General features: G+C 42.6%; 2 protein-coding genes across 3 annotated transcripts; both read left to right on the plus strand.

Moving 5' to 3' along the window:
• The first annotated feature begins 807 nt into the window (after nucleotides 1-807).
• rbm10 (RNA binding motif protein 10) lies at nucleotides 808-16,894 on the plus strand. Its single transcript, XM_018725972.2, has 23 exons — nucleotides 808-915; nucleotides 1,735-1,811; nucleotides 2,387-2,963; nucleotides 4,796-5,011; nucleotides 5,293-5,362; nucleotides 6,419-6,492; nucleotides 8,152-8,238; nucleotides 8,418-8,478; nucleotides 8,738-8,899; nucleotides 8,995-9,155; nucleotides 9,355-9,452; nucleotides 10,707-10,794; nucleotides 10,884-11,079; nucleotides 11,446-11,564; nucleotides 13,642-13,759; nucleotides 13,863-13,954; nucleotides 14,072-14,263; nucleotides 14,481-14,654; nucleotides 14,836-14,898; nucleotides 15,062-15,259; nucleotides 15,349-15,414; nucleotides 15,523-15,611; nucleotides 16,046-16,894. Exons 2-23 carry the CDS (start codon nucleotides 1,795-1,797, stop codon nucleotides 16,134-16,136), a joined length of 3,009 nt encoding a protein of 1,002 aa, XP_018581488.1. The 5' UTR covers nucleotides 808-915; nucleotides 1,735-1,794; the 3' UTR covers nucleotides 16,137-16,894.
• A 372-nt stretch (nucleotides 16,895-17,266) lies between these two features.
• On the plus strand, nucleotides 17,267-21,924 carry lrrc23 (leucine rich repeat containing 23). 2 transcript variants are annotated; one of them, XM_018725364.2, is made up of 8 exons: nucleotides 17,267-17,566; nucleotides 18,018-18,136; nucleotides 18,563-18,672; nucleotides 19,350-19,612; nucleotides 20,356-20,486; nucleotides 20,948-21,084; nucleotides 21,366-21,570; nucleotides 21,666-21,924. In XM_018725364.2, the coding sequence occupies exons 2-8, from the start codon at nucleotides 18,038-18,040 to the stop codon at nucleotides 21,693-21,695; spliced, it is 975 nt and encodes a 324-aa protein (XP_018580880.1). In that variant the 5' UTR covers nucleotides 17,267-17,566; nucleotides 18,018-18,037; the 3' UTR covers nucleotides 21,696-21,924. The 2 variants fall into 2 exon arrangements, with proteins under 2 accessions (XP_018580880.1, XP_018580879.1); XM_018725363.2 differs by having other exon boundaries at nucleotides 17,268-17,566; nucleotides 18,022-18,136.
• Nucleotides 21,925-22,277: the final 353 nt, after the last annotated feature.

Raw genomic sequence — 22,277 nt, forward strand, 5'->3', positions numbered from 1 at the left:
GTGCATCCCCTTCCCCTCCAGCCTTGCGCCCTGTGTTGCCGGGTTAGGCTCCTGCTCCCCGCGACCCCATATGGGACAAACGGTTCAGACAGTGTGTGTGTATGGCCCATGTTTAAAATATGGCCCACAACGAACGGTTGCTTATCTCTCCTCCGTTCCATGAGTCATAAAGACAATTCATCAGCGTACATTACGTATTTATGTATGAGGGTCTGTATATTCATGTTTTATATTTTTAATTTACTGCCTGGTTCATTTATGAATTTGTCATTTTTCCTCTCTTATGTTCCCTCTGGCACTGGTGTCTGTGGTAATATCTGCATCATATGGTTCTTTGTTTTAGTCACGATCCTAACTTTTGTAATTGTTTTTTCTTTTTGTCAATAAAGTTTTTTTAAAAACGTTCTCGTTCATTTCTGGAAGTGTTCCTCTGGTCACCTCTGTTGAAAACTGGCTTTTGAAGCGAGTGTCATCGATATCTTATACTACACCCTCATTCCAGATGCCACACGTGCTCCTTATATATAAAATGCCACACATAGTTATATACCGCAAACGTGACACAAAATTTTTCATTTTTTTTCTGCCTTTTACATGCAGCGGAACCACGACAAGGAATAGCCCACTTTTCCAGCCAATCAACGAGGCGGAACACGCATTCTCCAAATGGGCGGGGACGCAGGTTAAAAAGAGAGTTGAGTGATTGCAACGGACCAATCAGAATGTCGCAATCACTGCTCTTCCTTTCGCAGACCAATCAAATCCCAATAGAAAACCTTGCGCCCGCCTCTTTCGTAGTAGCCATTTTATGCGAGGCGGTTTTGCGACAGCATTTTTGACAGTGTTTTCTTTAATCGGAAAGTGCAAGAAATTTAATGCTTTCGGCTACTGTTCACTTCGAGCTGCGAAACAACGGTAAGTGGCTGTGTTCCTGCTGTTTTCGAAAAAGGAATTGAATTGAATTTTGTCGCCGTTCGTGTGGCCAGGGCAGGGGCTCTGCGACGCGCTTCTCTCTCTCCCCCCCACACCCAGCACAGCAGCGAGTGAGTGAGGCGGCTGCCTCGTATAATAATTCTCAAAGAATAACCGACTTATCGAGTCGCTTTCGATGAGGCACCCGTGTAAACGCGCTCAGCTGCGTCTCACTGCAGACGAGCTCAGCCGAGCTGGACATAATTTGCCGTGTTTCATCATATGATATGACAGCGCGGCAGTGTCCTGTGGAGTCACTCGGTGAGAGTGGTGGTGGTGAGGCGTTCGGGACGGTCAGTTGGCCTCGGCCTCTGTCTGCGCCACTTACAACCGAATCTGAATAAACTAAGTGCCAAAAACAAGTGGTTGCTGAAAACTCGCAGAAAGATAGCTGCGTGAGGTGTCTGTCTTCCAGATATAAGCATTGTCTGTCAGGTTTGCATTTCCAGTTGCAGATTGAATGAGCTGAGCCTGAGGCTGAGGGCACATCTGATTGCAAACCTTTTTGGCAAGAAGAGCACACGGCGGTATGAAAACAGTACATCTTTACTGCAGTCGTGTGCTTAAAACTGCTTTTATCCGGCGTTTGTTGACATGTCAAGCAATTAGGCCCCTAGGGTTGTTGTATTTCATCATCATGACCTGTAATTTGAAGGTTGTCAGGTTGACCTCCATTCCCCGGTCTGACCGCAAGTGTGTTGAGTGCCCCTGCGATGGACTCTGTTAAAACACGTGTCTCTGGACCTTTCCTGTGCCCTGCAGATGCTGTTCCATCTGTAGAGCCTGTCCTTCTGGAGGTGGCCTCGAAGCCAGGCTGGCAGCATGGAGTACGAGAGACGGTGAGTTCTTTGGCTTCCGTCCGCCTCCTTCAGACCGGCAGCTTGTCTCATCCTCTCCTCCTCATCCCCATTCCTTGTTGCTTTTCCTTTTGCACATGTTTACCCTAAAAAAAAAAAAAAACAGGTTAGTCATCTACATTTTTTGCAAGGGCTGCACAGAATTTCAAAAAGCATACAGTATTTTGTCAAGGACTGGAATCTACACTGAAATATTAACGTTACGTTTACATGATTTATTCATTTGGCGTGCTTTTCTCCAAAGCGACATACACCTCAGTGAGTGCATTACATCAACAGAGAGAAACTTGGGTGCAGACAGGTGGTTCTAAAGTACAGTTACTGTCCACCATATGAACCAGTATGCGTCACACAAGTAGCTGCATAAAGGTTTATCTATTACTCTGCAACTTCTAAATGCAGAATTAAACACTTACACCACATAAGTTGCTGCGTAAAGGTTTATCTGTAATTCACAAATTTCTAATCTCATTAGAAACACAGTTAAATGTTACAATTGTATGTTCTGTATATAGTGAACTAGCTTCTGCTCTCTTCACCCTCTACCTTCACCCTAGCGGTGGTCGGGGCGACCGCATGGGTCGTTACGGAAATGATCTGGATGGGCATGACTACAGAGACATGGACTATAGAGGATATGGACGTGAAGAAGGGGAGCCTGGAGGTGGCTTTGAGGACAGAGGGATGGATGAAAGGCTGTACAGACGAGAAGACAGAACTGGAGCAGGAGGGGGCAGAGAGTACAATGCCGGAGCTTTCCCTGACAGCCAGATGAGGTTCCGCCAAAGAGGGGTCAGGGGAGAAGATGGTAGGCCTGGAAAGGACTTTCCGCGTGGGCCCCATGCCCACTCCCATCCTCAGCAGCCCCATCCTAGATTCCGTAGAGAGGAGCATGCCTATGAATTTGAAAGAGACTACTTTGATAGGGATCCTGAGGACCACCGGGGAGAATTCAGACCATTCAGGGCAGGACAGGAGGGTGGTTGTACTGGTGTTTATCCAGAAACACATGAGGACAATCTGGCAGACCTAGAAGATGAGGGGAGCTGGAGAAATGCCCCATCTGGCCAGGAGGACTTTGGAGGCATGAGGAGGGATGAGGACCAGTACAACAAGGGTCCAGACAAGAGACAGGTAGTTCTGGATGTTTGTGCTTGCTGATATTATCTTGATTTGATATTAAAAACATTTTCTTTGAATGGAATATAAGTTTACTGAAGATTGCCTAACACACATCAATATCTTCAGTGTCTTGTAATATATATTATGAAGCAGATCTACTGCTCCTAACATGGAACATTGTTCAGTGCTGTGAAAGTATGTCCCTATCCTGATTTTTGTTTGATACTGAAGTTTTAGATCTTCAAACAAAATACAACATAACATAAAGGCAACGCACGTAAATAGTTTTGAATTTCTATTTTTTTAACTGAAGCCAAAAAAAATTATCCAACACCTATCACCCATGTGGAAAAACGAATTGCCCCCTTAAAATTAAAATCTGGTTGTGCCACCTTAAGCAGCACTAATTGCAACAAAACACTTCCGATAACAGGACATTAGTCTTTCTCAGTGGCGTGGTAGAATTTTGGCCCACTCTTGTTTGCAGAACTACTTTAGTTCAGCCACATTGGAGGATTTCAGCATGAACTGCCCGTTTAAGGTCCTGTCACAACATCTCATTTGGGTTCAATTCAGGACTTTGACTAGGCCACTTTAATTTTGCCTTTTTTTTTTTTTTTTTTAAAAGCCATTCAGAGGTGGAATTACTCCTATGCTTTGGATCGTTGTTTTGCTGCATAATCCAGTTGTGCTCGAGTTTCAATTTACGGACTGAAGTCCGGACATTCTCCTTTAGGATTTTCTCGTAGAGAGCAGAATTCATATTCCCCTCAATTATCACAAGTTGTCCAGACCCTGAAGCAGCAAAGTTTCCCCCACACCATCACACTGCCGCCACCATGCTTGACCGTAGGTATGGTGTTCCTTTTGTGAAATTCAGTGTTTGGTTTACGCCAGCTATAACGGGATGCTTGTCTTCCAAACAGTTCCACTTTCGACTCAGTCCACAGAACGTCCTCCGAAAAGGTTTGAGGATCATCAAGGTGTGTTCTGGCAAAATTCAGACGAGCCTTAATGCTCTTCTGGGTTAGCAGTGGTTTTGCCTCGCCACTCTTCCATGGATGCCATTTTTGCCATTTTTTTGATTGTGGAGTCATGAACAGTGACCCTTATTGATGCAAGAGAGGCCTGTAGTTCCTTTAAAGTTGTCCTTGGCTCTTTTGTGACTTCTTGGATGAGTCATCACTGTGCTCTCGGTAGAATTTTGGAAGGTCGGTCACTTCTGGGAAGGTTCGCTACTGTGCCGAATTTTTCCATTTGGACATAATGGCTCTCGCTGTGGTTCTTTGGAGTCCTAGAGCCTTTGAAATAGCTTTGTAACCCTTCCCAGACTGATGTATTTGTTACCTTCTTCCTCATTGTTTCTGGAATTTTTCAAATTTAGCATAGTGTGTTACTGGGTAAGACCTTTCAACCAGCTTTATGCTGTTGAAAAAGTTCTACTTAAGTGTTGATATGATTGAACAGGGCTGGCAGTAATCAGGCCTGGTTGCATCTAGTCCAGCTAATCCCCATTTTGAGTGCAGTTACATAGATATGGAGAAATCTACTACGAGTGCAAATACATTTTCACACAGGCCTAGTTGGTATTGGATAACTTTTTTTTGCTTCAATAAATAACGTTATCATTTGAAAATTGTATCTTGTGTTTACTCAGGTTGCCTTTGTTTTATGTTAGATTTGTTTCAGAAATTCAAACAAATCTAGTATGAGATATACACAAAAACAGAATAAATGAGGATGAGGGCAAAAACTTTTTCACAGCACTAAATGCTTGCTTTGTCCACTCCACTGCTTGTCTTAGCTGCTCTGTATCTCTGGATGAGCCCTCTTGTCATTTGCAGGATTATTGTGATTTGCGACAGCTGCGTGGTGGTGCTGAGAGTGGAGAAGGAGGGTACCGTGCTTGCCCAGAGCCATCTAATGAGGATCTGACTGCAGGCTTCCCCAGTGACCCGGAATTGCGTGACAAGGACTACCGGGCTGATACGGACCAGAGCCAGAGGCCCAGCAACATCATCATGCTCAGGATGCTTCCGCCCAATGCAACAGTCAATGAAGTCAGTGTTCGGAATTCCACTAACAGTCTTTCCCGTGCTCCTCTTTACAGTTGGAAGCACTTACATGATGATGTACATTTTTGAGTTTTTGTTTTGTTTAGAAACTGTGTGAATCTTACTTAATGTGCCTTCTCACGTTATCAGAAAAATGTACACAGTGTCAGTTAATGCAATTTTCAAATGATATATGTAGACTTTTTTTTTTTTTTTGTGAACCCCTTTGCTATGAAACACAAATTCTTCCAAGGACATGCTATCTTATGCCAGCTGTTTTGTCTCAGATCCGCTCACAGCTCCAAGAGCAGGGGATCCAGCCCCGAGAGGTACGCCTCATGAGGAACAAGTCTTCAGGTGAGCCTGTGGTCCCTTGGGCCTTTCTAGCTTGTCTGTTCTCTTCTACTGTCCAATTTGTGCCTCCTACCATTTTTTCTGAGGAGAGGTCAAGTGACCTCCTAGTAATGCATTGGAACTTTTGAAAGCAGGCTACCATCACCCCAAAATCGTTTATCCTTCGAGTCTCAGTTTGCAGTAAGATAACAGCACAGATTGCTTTCTGTCAACATTTTCTTCCTTTTTCCATCCTACAATTTCTTACTCACTGTTAACACAATTGTTCCTAAACATTGCTGTTACACCATAGACTCCCACTTTTCCATCGGGAATGGGGATGCTGTATTTCATGAGTCTCTAGCTCTTTCCCACCACCTCTTTCTCTCTCTTTTCTCTTCCCTCTAACTAGAATATAGCATGGCTGCTTGCTAAATACATACATCTTCAACACTCACACTTTTTTCAGTAAAAATTCTTGCTGTTTTTGCAGTGGCAGAACAATTACATTTTCTGTAAACGTTTCTTCACTTTATCTAACATTGCATTTTCTTGCCTTTTTCCACTCAGTTTCAAATGTTTTGAAGTTTTTGTTTCAAGACACTTTAACTTGAAGAGGGGTTATTAATATTTGTGAAGCTGTTGTTTATATATGCCACATATGCACAATTCTGCCATTTGTGATATTTGCAAATATTATGGATACCCATGATTTTAGTGTGAATGTATGGTTCTGTTTTAGTCTATATACATGTGTCTTTTGTGTGAGATAGTATTATGTAAATAAAAGAATGTTTATGGGTTTTCGTTAATGTTTCAAACCCAGGTAAATATTTCCTTGAAACTGTAAGGAAATAATCTGTGGATGGGTGGTTAGGACAGTATCTTTTTTTCTTTCTTTTTCTTCTCTCTCTCTCTTTCTCTCTCTCTCTCTCTCTCTCTCTCTCTCTCTCTCTCTCTCTCTCTCTCTTTCTCCTGTACATTTTCTCTCTCTGTCCTCTGATGTGAAAGCACTAACCCCTCACTGCGTTGTTGTGTTGTTGTTGTTCTGTCACTGTGGGCCGGCGGCTGTGTCTCCAGGTCAGAGCCGAGGATTCGCCTTCGTCGAGTTTAGTCACTTGCAGGAGGCCACCCGCTGGATGGAGACCAACCAGGTCACTCCACACTGCATACACACCCACCCATCCACCCACCCACTCAATACATGTGCCACAGATGCTGAGGGCATTGCTTAGCACCAGTGACCCAGCAAAGCACACACAGGGCATTGCCTCTGTCAGGCAAGACCCCACAGAAGCTGCAGTGAGCACCAATGAGTGATGTCACCCGAGGGAACTCAGTCACAATTTGGTTTTCAGACTGCTGCTGTAAAAGGGTTGAACTTGGAACCCACACATTTATGGGGTCATACAGGTTTTATGTTGAATCCTTTCTTGATTTTATGTTAAAAGAATGTTTCGGGGTCTAGTTTTGAGATGCTAAACATAAGTCAATACATTGACTAAAATCAGGACATCAGTGATCCTATTTATTCCACTACTGCTTTTAAGATTTGTTTCATGGTGTATTTTTTCTTTTAAAATGCCTATGGACTTTTGAATGCATATCCACAATACTCAACCCCACCTGTTTCTATCTTCACTCTGCTGTTTTTTTATTTTATTTTATTATTTTTTTAATTGATTTATAGACACCCTCTAGAGAAACACCTCTCCTGACAGCTCCCGTTCCCTCCCGTGTTTTTTCTCCAGTACTTTTGTTCCATTACAGTTGGGATTTGCCTTTACTAGGATTTCATTTCTTTCTTCTTAGCTATTGAAAAACTTCACAGAATTTGATAAGCTTTAGGTCTAAGCTATTTGTATAGGTATCTGCAAAACAAATGCAGATGCACTTATGTCTTATAACATGTTTGCCAGGATTTTAAAGTCTTTGAGTTTTTACCAGAGTAATAGAATTGCTTCTTCACAATTAATTCATCTGTGAAAATATATTGTGAAGAATCCGTTACATTGAAGTATATTGTTTATAACTGATTTGTTAATCTTCAGTTATAAACAATTAAGAACATCCTGATTTATAACTTTTGTGTTTTTGGGATGTCCCCATTTAAGAACTGCAGTATAAATATTTAAAGGTTTAACAGTAGGGGCCAGGTTGTTGTCACATTTGAAGAAATAGTATCATAACCTGTGTACTATGTTAGTACGTGCCCATTTATTTACATATCAAATGCATGGGTTTTAGATATGGAACTGTATTAAGTGACTCTTTTTATTCTGATGCACTGTCAATTTGTTTAGGTTTCAGTTTCAAGGTAGTTTCAGTTCACATTTGATTTAGGTTTTTTTTTTTTTTTGAAAGAAAAAACCTTTTGGGGCCTTTTCCAAGGGAACTTCATCTTTGATTTTTGCCTTCTGTTTTCATTTTTTCACATCTCCTAATTAAAAAAATGAGGCTGAAGGGCTGCAAGGACTTTGGCTGGTAAAAAGGCAATTGTCTTGGTGGGTTGGGTAGCTTTAGCCATCTTCAGGTTTCCCCTTGAAGGGGGGGGTTTGAGGTTGTGGTCTTCGGTCGGCCCACAGGCCAACATATCCGTCCCATCCCTTAAGCTGAAGGTTACATCTTTCTCTGGCTCTCAAGCTCTCTCTCATTTCCAGCCTGTCTCACTTTCTGCACTCAAGCTTTGTTTCCGTCTTTCTCTGTTCAGTTGAGGCTCTTCTCTATCATGCATGCCAGCCCAGATGCTGAAATTCACTCCCAACCCCTTCTTTCTTCCCCTCCCCCATATCTTTTTCTTTGGTATTTTCCAGGGGATCCTAACTGTTCTGGGACAACGAGTGTCCATGCATTACAGTGACCCTAAGCCTCGTGCCAATGAAGACTGGCTCTGCAACAAGGTGCAAGTAGACCCTGTTTTCTGTGTTTCTATTGCATAGAACTCCTAACACATTACTCAGAAGTTTTCACCTGCATGCGGTAATGAAGGTAATGATTCTAGACAGCTGTATGTTACAAGTTTAAAAGAATGTTGTTTCAGTTGCTGTTGGTTTTAACCATAGACATGATCTCTCTGTAGTGTGGGGTACAAAACTTCAAAAGAAGAGAGAAATGCTTCAAGTGTGGCATTCCTAAATCAGGTAGATCTGTTTGTTGTTCCCTAATATGCCTAAATTTTAAACTCCTTTATTTAATGCTTAGCTGACAGTTTTTGTCTGAGAACAGATTTTTTTCCCTGGTGTCCGTCCTGGGTGTGTCCCCTCTCCCTCCAGCCTTACTCCCTGTGTTACTGGGTTAAGCTCCGGCTCCCCGCATGGGACAAGGGGTTTCAGACGTGTGTGCGCGTGCAATATGCCTTTCTATTCTATTTATAACACATTCATATTACTACTTTTCTAGAAGCTGAACTCAAACTGCCGCTGGTACAGAAAGAAGTATCACTGAGCCACCTAAAGGAATCTGTGCAGGGTTTATTGCCTTTACCTACCATCTACACCACAGCCACTCCCCCAGTCCTTCCCTTGGCAGTGGCTCCCCAAACTGGGGAGGTGGCCAATGATAGTGAGTGGGTCGTTAATCTTTTCTGTTTGTAGCCACAGTAAATATAAGGTAATACACTTATTGACTATGATGTCTTACTGCCCACCTTCCCCTAGCCTTGATCTTAAGAAACCTGGGGCCCCACACATCCATGGATGCCATCCTAGCTGCCCTGGTGCCATTTGCCACCTTGTCCCCATCCAATGTTCGCCTCATCAAGGACAAGCAGACACAGCTGAACAGGGGCTTTGCATTCCTGCAGCTCAGCACCATTGTGGTGAGTTTCCAGCATGATTACCCTTTCTTCAGCTGTGAAAGCTCTAATACAGTTTCCTTTCACTAAGTGCTCAGATTTATTCATCATGTATGGGGGAGATGACTTGAAGATTACAATGTGAAACATGCTGTAATATGGTAGAATGTTGCTTGCTAGAAGTGAGGAAATGGTTATTTACATCTTTCTTGCTTGGCTTCAGGAAGCTTCCCAGTTGCTCCAGATCCTTCAGGCTCTACAGCCACCGCTCACCATTGATGGAAAGGTCATTGCTGTGGAGTACGCTAAAGGCTCCAAACGGTACCATTTCCCAATCCTCTCTTTCTGCACTTCTGTATTTCACACATTTTTGAATGTCTGTAAATTTCAGAGAGGCAGTATGTTTTGCAGATTTTGAGCAAGTACAGCTATCAATTGTGGAGATCCAGGATTTACCTACAGAGGTGCATGTTGAGATTTAACCATGTAATTGTACAAAATTTGCAGAGTGGCACAGCAAGTGGCGCTAGTGCCTCAAAGCACCTGGGCTGTGCAATCGATCATTGGTACAGTCCTCATTCAGTCTGTGGGTTTGCAGTTTCTCATTTTCTTGTATTTCTGTGTAGAAATCCCATGGTGGGGTACCAGTATATCATGGGAGTACCCTGTCTAGCATCCTATGCTTCCAAAATATGCTTTGGACTGCTGCAACCAACACTAGATGTACTGTTTTTGGATATTATAGGTATACATTGGATATGTTATGGGTAGGTGTTGTGAGGGCAGCTGGTAGTGTAGTGGGTAGAGCTGCTGTCTGGATCTAAAGTTTGCAGGTTTGAATCCCTCTTCCAATTGTAGTACCCTTGAGGAAGGTACTTATCTTAGATTGCTCCAGGAAAATTACCCAGCTGTGTAAATTGGTAAATAATTCTTGGTAGATTGTTTTAGAGAAAACAACTTACAATGTCAATCAGCTAAGTGAATAAATGTAAATATGTTCATGAAATATGAATGAATGCATGTATGAATCATGCATAGCAAAACTGTTTAGTCAAACTGGTAATCTCAGTAAATTTAAAAAAAAAAAAAAAAAACTGCAAATTTCCTTAATTTACCAGATGCTTTTCTCTAAGGTGACATCAGATGAACATGATGTAGTGTTACCAGTCCACATCTTATTCACCCAAGGTGATTTACACTGCTAGATGCACTACTTACAATGGGTCACTCATCCATACATCAGTGAAACATGCTTTCTTTGTCACTCACACACTATGGATGAACCTGAACAGGAGTTCTGGACTGTGGGAGGAAACCCATACAGACACAAGGAGAACATGCAAACTCCACACATACTGAGTGGGGATTGAACCCACATCCTCTTGCACCTTTTGGGCACTGTGAGAAAGCAGTGCTACTCACTGCATCACCGTGCTGGTGAAGAGGCATGAAATCAGTTTAACTTTCTGCATTCCCCCCCCCCCCCCCCCCCCCCCAAAAAAAAAAAATCTGTAATTATTCACCTGCATAACACTGATTGCTCTTATAGTTGCCTGTCTGTCTTGTCTTTATTAGTGATGTGTTTCTAACGGACAACAACCGGGTCAGCGCTGCCACAGCTGCCAGTACTGCCATTGCAGCCGCACAGTGGGCTGTCACGCAGGTAAACTGATCTGGATTCTGGGCCAAACCTGTGTCCATTGCTGTCCTGTCCCACCTTTTGGTAATTTTTCCACCATGTTTGTTGTTCAGACAGCGCAGAGTAACTCTGCTGCATCACAAGTCAGCGAGTACAGCCTGTACCAGCAGGGGGCAGCAGCGGGCATGTACAGCCAGGAGAGGCATGATTTTTTAAGTACTGAAGGACAAGGCTTTGAAGGGCGGGTGGGAAGAGCCCCTCCCACCTCTGGACCTGGACTCATCGGGGGCTATGGGGGTTCTGCAGCAGGTGAGAAAGATACTATAGCAACTCCCAAGACCTTTAGCTCAGCCCACCGAGACCTCTTGTCCTTCAGAAGAACTCGGAAGAGTTCTGCTGCATGTACTTAAACGTGTTCCTGGACAGTAAATAAATAAAAAGACCATACGCATGTATTTTCAAATGACAGTTTTATTAAAAATAAAAAATGAGCTTAAGAAATGTTTCTTAATTATTCAGTGGATTGTTTCTACATGTATGTTGTGATCCTGTGTTGTCAAAAAATGAATAAAATGCTAAAGGACAAAAAATGTATCTTAAAACTTGTCTCTGGTAGAAAATATGTTGTGTTCAGAGTAAAGCTGTGTTGTAATTAGTTGCTTTATGTCCCACCAGCACCAGTGGGTTCCTCTGTGCCAGAAGCACCTGGAGTGGACCCATCTCCTGCGCCCCTAACTGATGCACAGGCAACGCCCACCACCTCCGTGGCTGTTGCTGCCACCCAGTCTGCACAGGTATGCCCTTTGTCTTTGCTCAAGATTAGTGAGTGCTGTTGTACCTTTGCGACAGGTATCTAATGCATTGCAAATTAACTTGATGCAACTTAAATGAAGTCAACTTAATAAAAATTTTCTCCAAAGAAACATACAATAAGTCTTTAACGCCTTTATCCAAGGTGATTTGCAATGCTAGATACACTGCACTAATCTCACTACACTCAATCTGCACACCAGAGCAGTGTAATAAATACATATATACACAGTATGAGCAATTTGAAGTCACCAGTTGAGATGGATCAGGCTACAATCGCAGACAGAATTCTCCAGTTAATATTATGTTTCTTCAAAGCAGCTCTCGGGAGATCCTCTTTGTCAGAGAGGTGTACAAATCAAATTATTATTTTCCTTGTGCGAACATTCAGACTATGTGCATCGGCAATGTGTCTGTAGGTAGAATCTTAATTGGAGGAGTTAGCTGGTAGACTAGTCCAAAGTGGTAGGTGAATCTGTAGAAATTGTCTTGGTCTGTTTTCTTCATGGAGGGCGCAGTGGGTTGGACCGGGTCCTGCTCTCTAGATCTGGGATTTGAGTCCTGCTTGGGGTGTCTTGGGACAGACTGGCGTCCTGTCCTGGGTGTGTCCCCTCCCCCTCCAGCCTTACACCCTGTGTTAGGCTCCAGCTCCCCACGACCCCGAATGGGACAAGCGGTTCAGACAATGTCTGTGTATGTATGTGTTTTCTTCAGCATTGTCTGGCAAACCCACAGTTCTCGAATTGTTGCTTTGGACCTTATTTTCAAGCTAGTAGCAGAGATCCTGGTCGCAGCCTTTTGAACTTTTCTTTGACATTTGTTTTTGTGTTCAGTTAACCTTCCAGGTCTTACTGTCATGACTTTTTTTTTTTTTTTTTTTTTGGAAAGCATTCTTAGCTCAGTATTGACACTTTGTCTTATCATCTAGCTTTACCTCTATACCAGTCAGCTTTAGTTGCTGAGCTTCCATAATGCTCATGTTTTGAGCTGAATTCCAATTCTACTCGATCTTTTTTTCCATAAAACAAAATCTTCATTAAACAAACAGCCTGTATAACTTGATGGGAAGAGATGGCAGGTGGTGCATCATCTCCATACTAATGCCCATAGCAGTGTCTTCAGACCATGAGCTAGGGTGTGACTTTGTTTCTTTAACTCACTCACACACACGCTGTCGGAAACTGCTTGTCCCAAGTGGGGTCGCGACAAACCGGAACTTAGCACAGCAACACAAGGCGCAAGGCTGGAGGGGGAGGGGACACACCCAGGGCGGGACGCCAGCTAGGCACCCCAAGCAAGACTTGAATCGCAGATCTGCCAAACCCACTTTGCCACTGCACCCCCCTGTTTCTTTAACTCTTTTAGTTAATTTATCTTTTTTGAGTTTGGTCATCTTTGCTGCCCTTAAAGTGAGACATGGCTGTAGTTTTTTGAAAGTGGTTTGCTAATATCAATATGGGGGAGATACGTTGTGTGTTTCTAGAGCAGAGCCATGTTGCTAGACTGTGGGAGAAAATTGCTACATCTGGAGGAAACATCCATACAAAAGGAGAATATGTAACCTCCACACAGACTGAACCCATATCTAGTTGCACACCCCTGGCACTGAGACACCAGCACTATCCACTGCACCACCATACCCAGCTCTGTGGTCTACTGCGTAACAAGTGCTTTTCAGTAGATCACTGAATGTGACTGCAGGGTAACAGATGATTATAATGAAAGGAAGGGGAGCAGCAGGTACCATAGTGTTTAGCACTGCTGCCTCTGGAGGTTACAGGTTCAAATCCCACCACTTGCTTTCACTACCCTTGAGCAAAATAGCTACCCTGAAATTGCTCAAGTAAAAATTACCCAACTGTATAAATGGGTCAATCAATATGTGCTGTAACATTGTAAGCTGCTTTGGAGAAAGCCATTAACTAACAAAAAAGCAAAATACGAAATTGCTTGTTGGACTGATTTACAGGTACAAGAAAGCGGACCTGCTTATATTCAACACATTGCAACTTCTGGTTAATACTCAACACATACTACTTATGACAACTGTTTGTTTCCTAGCCTGTGCTATATGCCCAGGCTCCAGCTGCGCCAAAGGCAGAGATCACTGGGAAGCCCCAGCCAGCTGCCCCCACTGAGCCAGCCACCCCAGGCACACCGTTTGAGTATCAACAGTATCGTAAGTGTCAGATGCATGTTCCCCTCTGCTTTCAGGTCTTCCTTTTCGTATGTAGGTAAACATCAGAAATGCATTGTTTCATTCTCAATTTCTTTCCCATCAGCTGTACCAGATGTATCTACATACCAGTATGATGAAAGTTCTGGGTATTACTATGATCCCTTGACGGGTCTCTACTATGATGCCAACTCACAGGTATTACATTCCTGTTTTTAGCACATTAAGCCTTTGGATTTTTTTGTTAAAGTATGTTAGGTTTTTATTTGTTCTGCAAGCAGTCTTATGTCTGTCACTGGCTTTGTGTCTCTGCAGTACTATTACAACTCCCACACACAGCAATACATGTATTGGGATGGGGAGAGGCACACTTATGTTCCCGCACCTTCCCAAACTTCCACTGATGCTTCTGGAACTTCTGCTGGCACCACATCTTCTACTGCCACTGCTCCCCTGACCAGCACTAAGGACAAGAAGGAGAAACCCAAAACTAAAACTGCTCAACAGGTAACTGAAGGGCCTCATGGTACAGTGTTGGGTACCTATAAAGAGTAAATTACATGACATTAAAAATCATTGTGCAGCACAGGTTTTACCCTAGTACATGCCTTGTCTAGTAAATACAAGATTGCAGGATGTTAGAAGTATGCAATGCTTTTAAGGAATATTCCTCTTGCCAACTTAAGTATGTGAGTGAATACAAAGTGATTTTCTCCTGCTACAGATAGCAAAGGACATGGAGAGGTGGGCCAAGAGCTTGAACAGACAAAAAGAGAATGTTCGCTCATCCTCGGCAGCATCTCCTCCTGGTCAAACTCGGCCATTTGGCCATGGGCGCCCTGATGACAGAAGAGAGTCTGCCAGTGCCGATGCTGGTTATGCAATTCTGGAAAAGAAGGTAGCTTTAATACCAAAAATACCAGCGGCCGTTAAATACAATTGTCTGCCACAGCTGCTTTCTGTGTGCACTTTTGCTTGCTGTGTTTCCTGTTGTCATGCTTACCATCCTTTTTCTACTCTGGTTTTAAACAAAATCTTAGTATGTATCATTATCTGTATACCCTATATCATGTTTACAGGGTGCACTATCTGAACGACCACAGACTTTGATGGACCAGCTGAAACGCATTGAGGAGAGAGTGGTAAGGAGACAGCCTGCTGGTGGTTCCTTTGTCTTTTGGCCCCCCCCCCCCCCTTTTTTTTTTTAAATTAAAAAAAAAAAAATTTGGTCCTATTCACTTACATAATTCATTATTCCTGTTTGTTTGGCTCACATTCTTGTACATCCCTCGACCTTTTTCGCAGAAGAGAAGCCCACCCCAAGGCCTGGTGGCAGCTTACAGTGGGGAGAGTGACAGTGAGGAGGAGCCAGGTGGCGACAAGGCTGCGGACAGAGAAGAGAAGTTAACAGATTGGTCCAAACTGGCCTGCCTGCTTTGTAGGAGGCAGTTTCCAAGTAAGGAGGCCCTCCTGAGACACCAGCAGCTGTCAGAGCTGCACAAGGTCAGTGCCACTGTTGAGCAGTGCCAAAAGTACATGGTTTGTGTGTGAGGGCATAATGGACACTTTTGTAACTGTCATCTCTTTCACAGCAAAACCTGGCGCAGAGGAGGTCCCGTCAGTCAGAGCTAGAGGGGCATGACAGAGCAGATGGGGAGGTGTGTATTTAAAGAGCAATTCCATGGAACGGTGTTCTGCTCTCATCGCACAAGTATGAGAGTGTAAGGTGTGCTTGTTCACTATTAAAATATGTGGTGTTTTCACAGCTGCGGTACAGAGACAGATCAGCAGAAAGGACGGAGAAGATTGGTGTTCAAGAGCAGCCTGATACCAAGAAGAGGAAGTACAGTCCAATGTATGTATGTAGAAGAGTTCAGCACAATGTAGTAGCTTCCTGTTCAGTCTGAGTGAGCCTTTCAAGCATGGCTTTCAGCACTACTGACCGTAACATCTGTTTGCATCAATGCAAACAGTTGTCGGCTCTGCAAGCCTGTTGCTAGGCAGTTCAGATTCCTGCGGTAATACCTTTTGAGCAAAGTACTTGATCTTGTTTACCTATCTAGACTCTGGTATGCTTAAATGCTCCACTAAAAATCACTGAGCTATATAAATAGGTGAATAACTAAGTAGCTTCATATACAGATAAAGCACTGCAAGTACAAAAGTATAGGCTAATATACGTAGTTTTTTTTTTCTTTAAATTTACAGAATTATTTCACTGTTTTAAATTGTGATTTTTGTGATTTAGTTGTGTATACTAACTTTCCTGTCTTTCTTGCTCTCTTTCAGAGATGAGATGTCAGGGAACAGCCTGGGAGCTCGGATGCTGCAGGGTGGCGTTAAGAAGGGTCTGCTTGTACGTAATGTTCAAGTGGAGTGAAGCAGTTCACAGTACTGCTGTTACTTCATTGCAACTAACAAGACTCAAGCCTAGCACACATCCTTTTTACAAATGTTTTTCCTTAAATTCTGCATTGTGTAGTATTGTGGCACCACTCTATGAGTGATAATGGTGAACAGTGTAGATTTATGTTAGAAATTGTACAGAATGAATATGTTTCATGTGCAACTTTCTTTGAATCAGCACTCTTCTGGCTGCTTTAACCTGAGGAAGACTTAACACCATAGTACCCAGTGTCTTGTGTTTTGGTCATCACAAGACACTTTTACTGGAGACTTGCAACTTATGGGGCTATGCACTACATCTGTTGCATTAGACATACTTTGCCAAGGAATATGCAAAGAAGTGTTTTCAATACAGTTGTTTTTAAGGAGCACATGTGGCTCCAACTTTTTTTAATTTAGCATATGGATGCTTGATGGCAGTGGTCTTCAGATAGCTTGACGGAGTTCTTCATGGGAAATTTTGTGAATGAATTAATCGATGTCAAATTTGGGGACCCTCTTTTCTATTATTGACGTTTTTTTTCATGTTGGAAGGAGTTGCATATGGGGCCCTGCCTTTGTCTGGATTTTTATTTTTCTGTTTATACACATGGCTGGAAACTCATTACTCAATAAATATTTCATTCAATGCAAAGTTACAAAGCATGTTTATGTATTAGTCAAGTGTTTTTGCCTTAATGTTTGGTCCCACCTTTTATGTTGGATTACAGAATTTCAAAAACCAGTGTGTCTCACCAGTCCTCAAATTTTTTTTTTTTTTTTTTAAATAAAATGGGTTAATGCAAAATAAGTTTTTCCTCCACCCCTTCCTTTAAATAGCTAGAAACTTTTTTGTAAATTTGAGTTTTTCAAAAGTATCATCTGTACTTGTGCTCTCTGTATAGATGAGTTCTGTACCATAACAAATGCTAATGGGAAGCTACCTTAGCAAGTGTAATGGTAGTTATTTTTTTTTTTTTAAATCTGTGCTGGCTCTTAGCAGTTGCAACTTACTCATGAGCATGTACTACCTGTTCCCTTGACCAACTTAAACAAGCTGTCACTTTGTAGGCCCTAAACAGAGCCCATCCGCAGTGCTCCTGTGTGCTTTTGTAATACCTTTTATTAAATGCCTTTATACTATAAACTTTGTTATAGTTGGTTTAGTGATGTAGCAACAGAGATCAAATCGCCATTTCTTATGCGTTGCTTGGTAAAGTTGCATCATAAAGCTAAATGACGAACTGAGGGGCGGAGAACGACGGGTTTCCTCACACGACACCAGCGCACGGGCAGCGTCGTTTCCATGACAACAGCGGCAAACAATTCGCAAGGACCTTTACACAGTAATTCTTTAAGAAGCAGCAGCTCTCCGAACCGGTGTGCAGTTCCGGGTGTACAAACACGGATTCCGCTGGAGACGAGGTAAAAATATGGCTTTTGTGGGTTTACGAGGGGAAAAATATCTGTAAACATTATTGTTTGTTGTAGCCGTGTTGTACAGGGCTATCAGAGGGGCTTCGTGCCTGGACTCGGAAAGTAGCAGCACAGCCGGTAAATTCCGTTAAAAAGTGCTCTGTACAGTCACTATTGTCTTTTTAACATGCGGCATGATTTTAGTTTAAATTTCAAGTCTTTGAGACTTGGAATCGGTTTTAAATGCTTAGATTAGAAGCTCCTCATGTCATGTGCCTTCTCACATTAAAAATCTAAATTATTCTTTTCTTAGACGTTGTGGTGCTCCTTTTTTCCCCCTTATGCTTTAAGTTTAATAATCCTCACTTCTTCTCGTGGTACAAGACAATAACAAAGACTTCCATCATTCAATATAAGTTGCGTCTTTTTATTCTGTTTTGTCCATGTACTCGTTTTGGAGGTAGGTAGGCAGGCAGAGTGATGTCGGAGGCAGAGGATGACGAGTTCATACTTGAGGAGTCTGAGTTCGAGGACGCTGAAAAGGAGGAGGAGCGAAAGGCCATTTTAGAGCAAAAGAAGGTATTTTGTCAGTAAATATTTAAATGCAGATATTTTCTCCTGCGTTTATCATTTCCAGTTATATATGTCAGATTCATTTTGCCCAAGTTGAAGAAACGTTTTCAGTCCAAGTTGCTTCTTAGACTAAGTGCTGCTTTTTCCTTCAGTCTGCATCAATCCTGTCTAAATTAGTCCTGGCAGAATTTTCCACACTTTTTTTTTTCCTCCTTTTGAGCCTGAATCGGGTATCTGGTTATTGTATCATTATTCTACTTATAAATCTGGGTGATCTGGAGAAGGATCAGTTATTTATAAATCATCTGACTGGAAGTGGTCTTTGGAATTTCAGACCATACAGTCTCGCGTTCTTAAATACATTTTCTCATTACATTTATCTTCCAAATGGTAATATTACCATTCTGCATTCTCCCTTCACTCCCAACGCAGAATGTGCCTTGTCCGCTTACTCAGGACATGATAACAGAAAGCCTGTCGCTCTTGTGTAAGACTGGAAATGGTCTGGGTCACGCTTTTGTCAAGCTGGATCTGAGAAACAGGTAACAGCGCTAACATTTGTCAATTCCGTTAACATTATTTGCCATGAACTTTGGCACCAGACATGTTTTTTCCATAGCAGACCAATTCAAATGATTTGCAGATACGTTTTTTTTTTTTTTTTTGGTATCAGTATCGCAATGTAGTTATATTTGCACCAATAAATCACACTTCAGTTTCAGACTGATATACAAATAGGACAGTTATGGTAAAATGCCGCATGTAATAGTGATGCTGTTCGACTTATGATTTTTCGACTTTCCGATGGTGAGCTGGTGATAGACATTCAGTAGAAACTGTACTTCGAATTTTAAATTTTGATGTTTTCCCAGTGAAGCAATATGGGGTGCGATACTCTCTCGCAATGCTGGGCAGCGGCGGCAATCCGCATCTGCCAGTCTGTCACACAGGGGTGTGTATTAAGTTTTTTAAATGCGTTTTCAACTTAGTTTCTCAGAATATAACCCCATCGTAAGTCGGGGCCACCTGTATATATTATATTTATTATAATTTATGTAATCATGTATATTGTCTTTGATTTGACTTCCACTCAGTCTCAGTTGTTTATTCAGGCAAGAAACTGTCTTGACTTTTCTGATTGAGATGCTTTCAGCTAACTGATGCATTTCAACATTTAATACTTGCGCTGTTGACCCAACCGACAATCCATTTCCACCAGGAATCTGACGGAGATTGGTCTGCTCGGCAGCTTTGTCCACCTTCGATTCCTTGACGTCTCCTCCAACCGCCTCACAGACCTCTCCTCATTGGCGCCACTCACGCAGCTGCTCTGGCTAAAGGTGGATAGGAACCTGGTGCAGAGTTTGAAAGACCAACCTGTGAGCCAGCTGGCCTATCTACAGTGGCTTAGCCTGGCCCAGAACTGCATCCAAAACACAGAGGGCCTTGGAGGACCTGCCCTGGAGAGTCTCACTCTCACTGGTCAGTTATATTGATAGGCACTGTGCATTAACTGCACCAGATATGCTCATGCAATATATGCTGGAACAGAAGACAAATGAGATTATTCCTTAAGGAGGAAGGGGAAGACTCATCAGAAAAGTGGTATGATTGCAAAAGCAGATGATTTACGTGAATGTGCCCACACACATTGAGTGAAACCGCTCGTCCTGAGTGGGGTCGCGGCGAACCAGAGCCTAACCCAGAAACGCAGGGCGCAAGGGGACACACCCAGGACAGGACGCCAGTCCGTCGCAAGGCACCCCAAGCGGGACTTGAACCCCACACCCACCAGAGAGCAGGCACAGACCAAACCTGCTGCGCCTCCGCACCCCCCCCCCGTGAACGTACCTCACCGTTCAAATCACGCTAGAAATGAATATGTCAGTTGTGAACTACCAGTCAGTTCATTTTAAAATGGAATCATGGTTGTGATAAATTTTAATTCCTGCCTCTCTTACCTCCCCCCTCAGTTTTCATTCTACCAGATCACTGCTGCATTAAAGTGTTTGTTAATTGCGATCAAATTAAATTTATGCATTTCTCAGAATGAAACCAAAAAAAAAAAATTAAAAGTGTGCTTTCTAGTAATTGCTTTTCTTTGGACACCAGATTATGTTAATTTATTGACTTTTGAGCAAATAGACTGAAGTTACACCTGTTTAGTGTGGCACAGGTAAATGGGTAGAAGGCTCGGAGTCACAGGTATAGTAGTATCTCCTCAGGTAACAAAATCCAGCGTGTATCGGGACTGGACAGCAGCAGGTTGACCAGTCTGGTGGCCCTAGAACTGCGGGGAAATCAGCTGGAAACCACACATGGCATCTACCTGCCAAACCTGCGCAGGCTCTATCTGGTACAGTGCAGTAAAGCTTCAGTTGTTGTCACCAAGGGCTGTAAAAAGCTCTTCTAGGTAGGCTGATGTGGTGCACCTGGGAATATCTTTATTAAATAATAAGGCAACAGTTTGATTTATTCTTGGCTTTGATCAATAGTGTCACATTCGCTTGTGTAATAAAATGCAATCTACATCTATTACCAATCTGAAAAATTGTCTGAAAACAGTGATTTCAATCATCTTTTTAGTCCCATGACTTGTTCATGTCCTTAAAAATTTTAAAGGATTTCTGTTATTAATCCAAAAATATTATGTCGACAGGCTTGGCATTAGTTGGCAAAACTTCACATTTTTAACCCTCGTCTTTTTTTTTAATCGGATAAATAAAATGATGGCTTTGATTAATGTAGTATAAGTAGAGGAATACATTCTGAGCACTTTTTCAATTCGGGGTGTTTGAAATGAAATGAACCTTTCAGGGAAGAAATAGGATCAAGAGGCTGGACGGCCTGGAGTATCTGGAGAGTCTAACAACTCTGCACCTGCGAGACAACCAGCTGGAGACCCTGGATGGCATAAATTCTAACATGAAGTCTTTGCAGTACCTGAATGTGAGGTACTGCGAATACCGTCTCAGAAGTGCACCTTTGTCTCACCTCCCAGTGCCAAGGTTGTTGGTTCAAAAATGGGGCGACCTTGGTGTTTGCAGAAGTCTCAAAGTCTTTGTCAGTGTTTCCTTTCGTTGCTCCACTTTCCTTCCACATGTTGTCCAACTGGAATTTTGTTAGTGTGTCACTATCATCCAATCCAGGGAATGTCTTCACTTTATGTTGTGTGCATTATGATTATTATTATTATTATGATTATTATTCCCTTTTCTCTCAACCTTTTTGCCAGGAATAACAAGGTGTTCTCCCCAGATGCCCTAAGCAGCCTGGCGGCGGTGTCCACAACGTTGCAGGTGCTGATCCTGACGGGGAATCCGGTCACCGAGGGGGAGGACTACCGCATTTCTGTCCTCAAACTCCTGCCACAGCTGGAGCGGTTGGACAAGCAGGCCATCACAGAGGACGAGAAGGCAGAGGTTCAGGAGAGGCTCCTGGTCAGTAACTGGGCACGAAGACACAGAGAAGGAATCTAGTCTGGGCTGAAATGCAGTCATTACAGTCTGTTATAACTGATGTGCTTTATTTTTAGGAAATCGAAGGTGATGACGGTGCGGACTAAAGTTAGTCCCGGATTGGTGCCACGTTATAACCCGCCACATCACTTTCTCCAGTTTTCCTCCCAGAGCTGCACCCTCACCTGGAAACATTTGCAGGCTTCTTGATCACATTTATGATATTTATTCCAATAAAGAATTTGTGGAGAGCTTGTGTTTTGATATCACGAAGGTTAATCTGCTGTATGAATCTGAAAGCACGCAACGTGTTTGTACAGTTAAGGCTATTTAGTTTGCCTACATTTTAGGTCAAGTAACTTATTTTCATAGCTTTTTGAATGTACGGTATACTTGAAATCTAGGAAATACTTTTAATTGTAGGAATTCATTAAATATATTTTTCAAAAGAATTCATGTCTTTTTATCCCAAACCGCAGCTCATTTGTCCGATACCACTTTTTTATTGCAACACCAGCAATGCTGGGTCACAGTAACATACAAAGACAAAGGCAACAACGCAGTAATATTAAAAAGAACTGCGAGAATAAATTAAGAATAGCAAATTACAATGTGTCTCAGAAGTGATCACCTCTCCCACTTGTCCAAGTCAGATTTTTCTGGGCACACATGACATGAGCAACTGCTTG

Source organism: Scleropages formosus, chromosome 22 (assembly GCF_900964775.1).
Source record: "Scleropages formosus chromosome 22, fSclFor1.1, whole genome shotgun sequence".
Lineage (NCBI taxonomy): Eukaryota > Metazoa > Chordata > Actinopteri > Osteoglossiformes > Osteoglossidae > Scleropages > Scleropages formosus.